Below are 10585 nucleotides of genomic sequence, written 5' to 3'. Positions count from 1 at the left end.
ACACTTGTCTGGGAGCTGCAGAAAGCAGACGGAACAAAGAAACATGCCATTCTTAACCGTGTTCGGACACAGTGACACACACTGGTCCGTCGATTCTCGTAAAGAAGTTTCATATCCTTGCGGGAAGTTGCTTCTTAAACCTTCATTGCAATATCAGTTATCCTGTAGAGTTTGTTGAGAAAAACCTCCACGTGGCCTCCTTCGAGTTGAAAAAGGTCCAGAAGACAGACGACTTGCATTCTGTCAAGGCTCCCTGCCGTCCGCATGATCTCACCTGAGGGCAACACAAACATGACACAGGTCTGCAAGCGGAACTAGCACTCAGCATTCTTCCTATTTCAGCAGCGTAACTCAAAAGATGTGATTCATAAATTGATTTTCTCACAACGTAGATCTCTGTCCGCTACATGTCACTCAGTGCTTGAGAGCTGGGTAGAGGATATACACTCATCCATGGATACCCACCCAGAAACAGCAACTAAACCTTACAAAACTGAACAAAACGCTGTACATGGAATTGCAATACTGCACTTTGCACAGACTGTACTGCACGCTACACATGAAACTGCAATACTGCACTGTGCAAGGACTGTACTGCACACTACACATGGAATTGCGATACTGCACTTTGCACGGACTGTACTGCATGCTACACATGGAATTGCGATACTGCACTGTGCACGGACTGTACTGCACGCTACACATGGAATTGCGATACTGCACTATGCACGGACTGTACTGCACGCTACACATGGAATTGCGATACTGCACTTTGCACGGACTGTACTGCACGCGACACATGGAATTGCGATACTGCACTGTGCACGGACTGTACTGCACGCTACACATGGAATTGCGATACTGCACTGTGCACGGACTGTACTGCACGCTACACATGGAATTGCGATACTGCACTGTGCACGGACTGTACTGCACGCTACACATGGAATTGCGATACTGCACTGTGCACGGACTGTACTGCACGCTACACATGGAATTGCGATACTGCACTGTGCACGGACTGTACTGCACGCTACACATGGAATTGCGATACTGCACTGTGCACGGACTGTACTGCACGCGACACATGGAATTGCAATACTGCACTGTGCACGGACTGTGCAGGAGGAGTGAGGATGGCTGCTTTGGATTAAAATACTTAGGAGATTAGTCTCTTAACCCCTTAAGGTACATAAGGAATTGAGTGGTTGCTCACACGGTTTCTTCTTAAAGATACAATTGAGAGTGACTCAAGTACCACACGGAGGAAACAGACCATTTGGATGAGCAGATCCAACCTGTCAGTAAATCCTGTTCTGTGCACCTCATTGCAAAAACAATAAAGTTGGCACCATTTCATTTGCGGGGACACATACGTCCCTTGTATCTTAAAGGGTTAATCCACCAGCCACGATCACTATTATTACTCAGTCGTTAGAAAGACGGGTGTTTAAGGGGTTAATAATTTTGTGGCACCGCTCACATTTCCAACGACTCCAGCTGCAGAAGCCCTGCCCTGCTCTTACCTGGAGAGGGGAAGCTTTGCTGAGCCCCACCCCGGCCTGCGGTGCCTGTGCTCTCCGGGGAGACAAACCCCTCTGTCAGGCAGGAGAGTAGTGTGTTGTCATGGGGTGCCTGGGGCCGACCCACCCTCCTGGGATCATCAGGAGACGTCACAGGCAGGAACACAGCGTCTATGGCCGCCTGCTGGGTTACTCCTGAAAGAGCAAGAGAGAAATGGGAGAACAGCCTTCCTGCCACTGTGCCCTCGTTTAAAACACAACGTTCAGACAAAGAACACTTACATAATACATTGGGAGAGAAGGAGGAAAGGGTGGTGCGGGGGCAAGTGTGAACATTCTACACTGTCACACACACGAATCACAGTGACACTATCACACACACACAAGCACGATTCCAGTAGCTCTGGAAGATCTGGTAGCTACACTCACCGAGGCACGTGTTGTTATGCTAAATATTCCCAACAGGTTTCAAGTCTCAAACATAATGCAAGGCAAAACAATTGTGACACACGGGGTCCTGTTTGGAAGAAAGCGCCCAAGGAAACTGGGACTTCCTGAAGATATATAAATAACAAGATCTCCTTTAGGGCTGCTAACCAAGGATTTAATATCAATTTTCTTAACTGTTATTATCACTTCAATATGATCACTGTCTCTCCACCTCCCCCCTCTCTTCTGCTGAATGTCTTTTTTTTACTGCAGCATATTTGTAACATACTGTAACTGAACAAAACAGCAGTGTAATTGCAACTGCAATTCCAGCAAACAATCCTGCTGCAATCACAATTAGAATAGAGCCCAGCCCAGGTGTGCTACCTACCCATTATTGTCACTATATAGTATCCATGGTTGCAAACAGGGGTGAACTCTTCTGCATCACAAGCTGTGGCAGCTGCTGGAGGAGGCTGCCACTTGGCTGGGTGAAGGTTATGCTGCTGCATTAGAAACTCTCTGCGCTTGTAGTCAAACTTGCGAGGAACGCTTGCAGAGTGCAGGCTGTGACTCAGGTGCACAGACAGGTGCTGCTGGACAGCTGACCAGATTCCACACTCCCAGGAGGGGCTGGACACTTCCTCCAGAGTCACCACTGCAAGCGTGTCACTACTGCTCTGGCAACCTGCTGCAAAATAAATACATTCACTGGCCAGGACTAACTTCAACACAGAGGAACACAATTACATACGAACACAGGAGACCATTCGCCCATCGGTCCGAGCTGGGTTACTAATCCAACTCATTAGAGGTGTAATGATTCACTGCATACGGACGAATCGCGATCCTTTCTTTACATGACAGATCGTGTCACAACAGAGCTCATTCTAGTTTCTAACTGAACTGAACAGTTGGAACGAATACATACTCTCCCTAACTCATTGAATTTGTGTCTTTTACCAGAATATTTACCAGACTCATTTGATTTTATTATGCATCATGCAAGCAGCTCATCACGACCATCGCACGTATCGTAATGCATATTTTATCGCAACCTGCACATCGCGATACATATTGTATCACTACACCCCCACAACTGAACCCACAACAGTACGGCTCTTAAAGGACGGCAATGAGCCAGCAGCAGCCCTCTGTCCTCAGTCTGTCTCTACTCGACTCCTCGGTGCGTTCTCTTGCCCCGGTTTCTGTGCTGATATTAAAATCAGGACAGGGTTTGACTCCCTTCTATTTTCTAGGCTAAACAGTCTGGCTCAACATATCCCACGTAACCCATATCCAACTCATCGCTGGGCTCTCTCCAAAGCTGCATTATCTTTTTCTTTTTCTTTAGTGTGTAAACCAAAATCAAATAGCAAGTGTTGTCTCAGATGACTGAGTTGAATGTCATTTTGAATATAGAGCTTAAAAGAATCCACAAGATGATAAATCCCAGTACCTGGGCCAGGCTGCTCCAAGTCTTCCTGCTGTGGGCGACTCCTCTTCCTTGAGTCAGCCTGAACTGTCTTCTCATCTGTGGGAGCATCCTCTTCAGATTTAATGCCTCTGAAAAGATGTGTTAGAAAACAAATTAAAACAATTTGTACGAAGTGGCCAAAACTTGCTATTTTCACTCCAGCCAGTATTCAAGCTCTTTACAGAGAGGACCGGCCAGATATTGGCTGGAATCAGATGTTGGGTCTCGTCGACCTGTTTAATATAGAAGTGCTACTGCGTACACATGGTCATAATTACAGAACCACCCACGTTATCACACTAACCCTGTAAATACTGCTGATTCATTCTCCTGTTTTATTGAGCACATTTATGACCCCATATAAGTACATGGCTTCTTTTTTACTGCTTTATTACCATGCAGTGTTCATGGAAAAATAACAGCGATGAGCAGAGATCTTCCTTGTCCACGAGAAAGTTAATGCAGTGCTACATTAGAGGGGGAACTCCTCAAAGTTTATTTTCTTAGGCTTGTTTTCAACCATCTCTTCAAATATCTGAGAAACTACAGGACTGACGACGTGTTTTAAAACACTGCTCTGTATCTGTTTATCAATATTGTGACCACATGAGATAACAGATCAAGAGTTATTCAACAGGCTTATCCTATGCTTCTAATTCACAGGGTTAGTTACATATATGTAACACAGTAAATGGCTTTTTGCACCTTCGTGTTTGGTTGGCAGCTCCTGTGCAATACCGACGCTTGGTCACCCTGGAACCAAGAAAGAAGAAATTTATTTCACAAGCAATGCATAAACATCTTACTTAAAAAGTGTCCCAAGTCGAGTCAACATTTTTACTGCAAAAGCCGCCTTCTGTTTCTTAATCAAAAGTCAAGTCATAGAAAACCTACCTTAAGTTGTAGGGGCTTCTGATTTGTTTAGCTGAAGTGCCAGTGGTGCGGTTATCCAGCTCCCCTGATTCAGACATTGGGGTGCCAGCTCTTGACCGGGCTGCTGGGGCTCCTTGGCGAGTCTTGTCTCGGGGCTCTTGGGTTTCAGGGGAGGCCGCTGGCACAGGCTAAACCGGAAACAAACCATTTGAGATAAGTTCATGTGTTGGGTGTCCACACCACATTTACAAGGACAAAAAAAAAACACATTGTAAACACATACAGGGTCCTCATAACTGATAAATACATGAATAAGCCTTGAAAAACATCTGCTTCAAAATCAACAGGTTTGTCAGGTTATACATAACCGTGTTCACCGCGCAGACAGGTTAGCGAATGAAGATGCACATTCAGAATGACTCCTGTCTCCCCAGTAACAAGCCTAGAAAGCGACTGCATGCCTGTAAGGTGTTGCACTGCTGGTAGGGGAACATCATGGCAGAAGGAATGCATCTTTTCTTTCCTTGAAGAGTGGGCGCTACCATAGCATCATGGTCTACCAGATTGTGTCTGAAACCCATCTCACGCTGCAGACTGTTTGGGTGCTCCTCACCCACCTGCTCGGGCTGCCGCCTGGACCCCCCCCGTGCCGCTGGCCAGGCCACGTAGCGCACGGCAGCGATGAAGCCCTGCACTGCGATGCACCGCCGCTCCCGGTAATGCAGCTCCTCGATCTCCTGCTGCAGCTCACTGGTACAGGTCAGGGACGGAACTGTGAGAGCAAAGAGAATTTCATAGGCAAGGATGTACTAACGCAGGATAAGGAAAAAGTGGGGTTCTCTGACAATGTTGTTTACTCGAGTAATTTGCACAATTTTCTAGGCTGTAGAAAGAGAAACATAAAAGACTGCTGCAACACTCTATTGAATATGGATTTTCCTGTATTTAGATTACTGCTGAAGTATGGGAAAGTACATCAAAGAAGTCGTATAAAATCTCTATATGACACGTGTTGGGAGTCAAACCTTTGACACCATAACAGGGCCCGGATCGGTTTCCTTCATACCTATACACTGCGGCTAATCAAGCTAGTAGTAAAACCTGGAATGGGTGAAAGTGCTGTGCAACAGGAGTCTTCTTTCCATCCCTGGAGTGTGAAGTTCAAGCTGGGACTGCACTCACCTACACTGCTCGGTGTAAACTTGTCCGGAGAATGGGGGAAGCGGTAGTATCCCCCGATCACAGTCTTCTGGAGCACGGCTTCCTCGCTTAGGGTTTTAGTCCACTGTATAAAGCTCTTCACTTTGGGATCGGAGACGTATGGCTGGCCCTTGTGACATCCTATAGTGACGGGACAAGCTATTAGCTTCTACAGCATCTAATACTGCAAGTACCTCCCTCTCTATCTAAACAAAGGTGTTACAACTACATATAAAAACAATGGTAGACCAATATGAAAATACAGTCTCTCAACCTATCAAAAGCTAAGGATCGGTTTCATTGTAAATGAGACATGCAAGCACCCACGCCAGAGTAGCAGAGTGTACAATATCATCAGGGCACACACTCCAAACCTTCTGGAACCAAATCATTGTACGTTTATAACTGACAAGACACATACGTTATAGGCTAGGCTTAATATTTCTATTTCACTTTTAATCTAATAAGAGATTACCTGTGCAAAAAAATAGCATGTAAGGGCATTCCCGACGGCATCTGATTCTGATGCTGACATGAGCATGTTCCTGTCGGCTCACCAAAAAATGAATCCTTTGGCGCACATTATGCACAACTATTCTACAGCCTTGACCCACATGAGAGCTACAAACCAACTGCAAATACACTGCGCCCTAAGCTTACCTGCACTATATACCTGGGACTCATTGGAAGACGTGAGGTAGTTCATATGATGGCCACGAGCTTCCCCAACCACCCTCATCTGTGTGCAGACTAGGTATGACACTGTCGGGGGCACACGGAGAGAAAGACAGTTCTACAGGTCTAAAGAAATTCTAACCTGCTTCTGTCCAGCAGGAAGCTGCAGTATATTCCCATCTGTTTCATCGCACTCACTTCCATCTCAATAGTGACCGATTGATAAAGCAGGGTGCTTGTCAGTAGTGTCAGGGTGCATCCTCCTTTACTTTACATGACCTCTCGATCTCACCTGTTTAAAAGCTCAAGACAGCACCCTTTTGGAGTGCTTCATCACAGCACTGTTCACTAGCCCTCATTCTACTGCTTCAGTGATCAGACTAACTATTTTTCATATCCAGTGCTGCCGAGTTTAGAATCTATCCTACTGTACAGTTATTAAAGCTCCTCATTTGTGGAATAACTACAGTTCGTCTTAAACGTTCATGATGCATCCTGTGTGCTAATGCTTCTTTAGCAAAGGAGAACAAAAAAATCATTTACTTGGGTAAATATTGCTAAAAGCTTCAGGCTGTGACGAGGCGAAAATCTCCAGTATAAACGGCTGTTCTGTCGTTTCATCCACAATATGGACCCAGCGGCATGTCCAGAAACGTTCAGCTTCATCTGAACAAACGTACAGAAAGACAAGCATGACAGTGTCAATATCCTCAGGCTTAGTGCACTAACTCAGCAAGTCAGCATGTAAAACAGTGTGGTACCAAGTGCTTTTTTTTTTTTTTTTTTACACATTGATAAAGTCAAGTGTATGTTTCCCTGTCAGTAACATCTGCTCCATATTGACTGCTTCTGTTTATAACCAGCTTGCATAAATAGTGTGCATAGAAGAGGATAGGATTCAGTGAACTAGGGTATGACTACAGCATGTGAAACATATTATTGAGAAGCACACACTGGGGATCAAAACCTTTTTTCATAGAACTTTACAAAGTTTATTTCAGTATTTTGAAATGTTTGAAATGACCCTTCCGAATGACTTTGTTTTTCATGGTGTGTCCCTCACACTAATACATTGTTAAAATGATTAAATAAACCTAACCCCCAGCTCAAGTCCTGGTTGCAGTTTGAGGCATTAATCTGCAAGATCAATAATGAAAGCTCAAAGACATTCTGTGCTGCCAGTGTGCCGAGACATAGCTGAGCCACGCCTTCGTGCTTGCCTCTTTCATACTGTAGCTGCCTCTGTAGTTACATGCAGACGACATGCTTCATACTGCGTGGAGCCTAATGTAAACACACAAGACTCTTTTTATTCGCTCACTTCTCCCAACGAAGGTCACCAGGCCAATGACATCACAGGTGCCTCCTGGAGAGACTGTCCAGTTGGCACCCGTCTCCTTCCTGTCTGCCTAATGTTCTCTACAACAATAACAACATCATTTCAAGTTCAACTGCAATAAACACGCTGACCTTTCTTTTTTATTCGCTCACACCTCCCAACGAAGGTCACCATGCCTATGACATCACAGGTGTCTCCTGGAGAGAGACTGTCCAGCTGGCACCTGCAAGAGGAAATTGGAGCATGCTCCTAAACTAGATCTTCTACACTGAAATGCACGTTTAATGCTTTAAAAGGAATGAACCACAAAATCCAGTACCTGCTGACAAACTTGTAGGTGACATCTGGTAATTTCCATTCTGGTTTCACAGCCTGCTGTGGGATTATGGTGATTTTACCTGTGGGATCCACTGCATTCACACTGATTTCTACAAAAGAGTGTGATCGTGGGTGCAAGAATTATTCACAAAACAACATGAACACAGAACTTTTACACATTCTAGTCATGCATTATTCACATATAAGATTTTGAGTTAACTTAGTACATCCACACCGCCTTTACTTACTTTGAACAACAATGACGTCAGACAGGCAGAGCAGCTGTCTGTCTGGCTCTGTAAATACCATGTATTAAACACTGAAACACTGACTGAATTTTCAACCCCCTATTTATCAAAACCATGTTCTGCCTGTCTGATTCCCTTTGGAAACAACATTTCTGCAGGGAGACCTTTCCTTTTTCTTAAAACAGCTTCTCAAGGTTCAATCTGCATGCACTGCACTGAGTGCAAGCCAATGAGAGGGGTACGGCGAGAAAGACAGGAAGGGGAGAGTGGGAAAGGTACAGTACCTCTTGATCTGAGTAAGGTCATACTGGGGTCTGCTGGGGTGGGTTGCGTCCTCGACTCAAAGGCCTGTTTCATGTCGTAGTTCTCGACCAGGATCACAGTGCCCACGTGCAGCTTCTGGTACCACTCAGGACACATTTCGTTCCACAGCACCATGGACATCAGGCCCGTGCAGTCCGCAACTTCGATGTACGCCTGGAACACAAGAGCACACAACCTACTCCCTCAAAAAGCAATTGAGCTGCAAACCCGAGGAAATCTATTTAATAAATGGTACGTAGCACAGGTCAGATGGCTTGCTAATATAAACAGGAGTGAAAACTCCTTGAGCAAAACAGACTGAGATGTGTACAGGACCTTGACCAGCAGGGCACTGCTTAAATAGAAGTGTGTGCCATTTTTGCTTTAAGCTTTCTGTGTTCAGATTAAAAGGAATGCTAATTGGTTGCTTTAACACTGTTATTATTTCAGATAATTCAGGATATGCACATATTTTAAATCTATACATATTACGGTATTTGAAATATACGCACGACCCAAAATGACAAGTAAAACGCAAGCAATGACATATCTTTAACAGAAGACCAATGATAGAAAATGTTTTATGTAGAACCTGGGAAAGTACAAATGAATAGGGTTGTGCCTGTTAGAGGCTTCTTACCTGGTAAGGCATGTCAATACTCCCTTCAGGTTTCCCGAAGAATCTCAGTCTGGACTTGTACATGACCCTGACCAGCAAAGGCGGAACCCGGGACGTGCATCCCCAGAACAATTCCAAGTCGCACAGGTGAATGCCCCTGGACACTGGGAGAGAACACACACACTCAGCTTTATAATAGTACATCGCTTTACAGATTACAACGCGGGGCCTGGGAAATAAACACACGTGCTTGTCCTGATCCGCCTCTCTACTTTTAATCATATATGTGATTAAAAATACAGCGCATGCGTATATATATATTTGCAATTCACGTTTTTCCCAAAGTTCTTAACAAATAAACCTATAAGTTATTGAATGTTTAAACACGCACACTCTAACTGTACCTAAACTGTGGACTACAGAAACGCCCTTAACGTCAATCTCTGCATGAGAGAAAAAAATAATAAACACAACTAAATGCGTCTACTGTAAAGTAATCCCGCCACAGAATAAATAACAAGTCTACTCACAGTTACACCTAAGGGCCGGGGCATCGCTTGGTGGTGCGATGTCACATTTCCACAACACTCCGTAGGGATCGTCGTTGTTCCAGAGCGGCAAGTAATGTTTCTTCTCCACCTTGAGAGGTCCGTCGCTCTGGGTCAACACATTCCTCAACCGGCTTGTAAAGAAGGGGAGCCTTTCCACATCCTCTTCGGTCAGTGTTTGGAGAAGTGGCGAGCGCTCCCGACCGAACTCTATGCCCTCAAGCAAGACGCAGCCCGGGCCAAGGCACTTCTCGTTGTATAGGAAAGCGCACTGGACGATTTTGATTTCCACCCCGGTCCGCAGAACGCACTGGTGCACCAGCGAGTTGAGCTCGGATGCCAACTGACACTTGGCCCGGTGCACTCCGTCAGTTACTGTTACGTCGTAACTGTAGTAGCAGGTGGTGATCGGCTTATTGTTATTCACACTCGGTCCTGGTACTGTCACATACCTCTCAACTGCCAAAACGCTAACACACCCCGCGTCGTGTCTTCTTACCAGCCTCAGTGTACTCGAGTAGAAGAGTTTCTCAAAAGCCGTAGCTATCTCTGATGTCGTCTGCTTCGAAGAGACTGCCATGCTTGCAGCCTGAGGAGGTGCACAGTTAGCTCCCAACTGAATTCTGCAAGTTTACCGCCGAAAATAAATACTGTCTGCAGCAGTTACCAATTGCAGCGCTGCGCGGTTTAACAAAGTTGCATGCTGGGTGCACGTCGTGCAGGTGTAACCGCTTTGGGTTAGATCACATGGTTAAATTGTTCAGAGCGGACGATGTAAAGTAAACTGGAATATGAACATTAAAGAAAACACACACACACACACACACACACAACAAAATCTATGCATTTAACCACGGACACGGGTATTGCAAAAAGTACAAAGCAACCTTAACAATCACCACGCCAACAAACGCTGTTTCAGTACTCAGTGTCATCAACCTCATTATAAAGTTTGTCACAAAAGTTTACCCATGCTTTCTGCTTCGCGCGGAATCTGCAATGGTTAGATTTTGTCTGTCTGTCACTCAACCGC

The 10585-nt window shown here is 45.2% G+C and overlaps 1 protein-coding gene across 1 annotated transcript; it reads right to left on the bottom strand.

The window, feature by feature from the left end:
- Nucleotides 1-14: 14 nt before the first annotated feature.
- LOC121295855 (RPA-related protein RADX-like) lies at nucleotides 15-10253 on the bottom strand. Its single transcript, XM_041220956.1, has 15 exons — nucleotides 9557-10253; nucleotides 9026-9187; nucleotides 8367-8559; nucleotides 7836-7944; nucleotides 7642-7739; nucleotides 6721-6837; nucleotides 6163-6264; nucleotides 5485-5643; nucleotides 4920-5074; nucleotides 4324-4490; nucleotides 4103-4182; nucleotides 3412-3585; nucleotides 2344-2643; nucleotides 1527-1718; nucleotides 15-274 (listed from the first exon to the last, which is right to left on the bottom strand). Exons 1-15 carry the CDS (start codon nucleotides 10130-10132, stop codon nucleotides 135-137), a joined length of 2724 nt encoding a protein of 907 aa, XP_041076890.1. The 5' UTR covers nucleotides 10133-10253; the 3' UTR covers nucleotides 15-134.
- Nucleotides 10254-10585: the final 332 nt, after the last annotated feature.

This window comes from Polyodon spathula, chromosome 20, assembly GCF_017654505.1.
Source record: "Polyodon spathula isolate WHYD16114869_AA chromosome 20, ASM1765450v1, whole genome shotgun sequence".
Classification (NCBI taxonomy): Eukaryota; Metazoa; Chordata; class Actinopteri; order Acipenseriformes; family Polyodontidae; genus Polyodon; species Polyodon spathula.
Note: the sequence above shows the minus strand (reverse complement) of the source record. Positions and strands in the feature narration are given on the sequence as shown.

Coding starts and splice junctions, on each gene's coding strand:
- LOC121295855 (XM_041220956.1), bottom strand. CDS start 10,132: ATGGCAGTCTCTTCGAAGCAGACGACATCAGAGATAGCTACGGCTTTT. Junction 5,644..6,162: donor GTCCCAGGTATATAGTGCAG/GTAAGCTTAGGG, acceptor CCGTCACTATAG/GATGTCACAAGGGCCAGCCA. Junction 1,719..2,343: donor CTATATAGTGACAATAATGG/GTAGGTAGCACA, acceptor TTGCTCTTTCAG/GAGTAACCCAGCAGGCGGCC.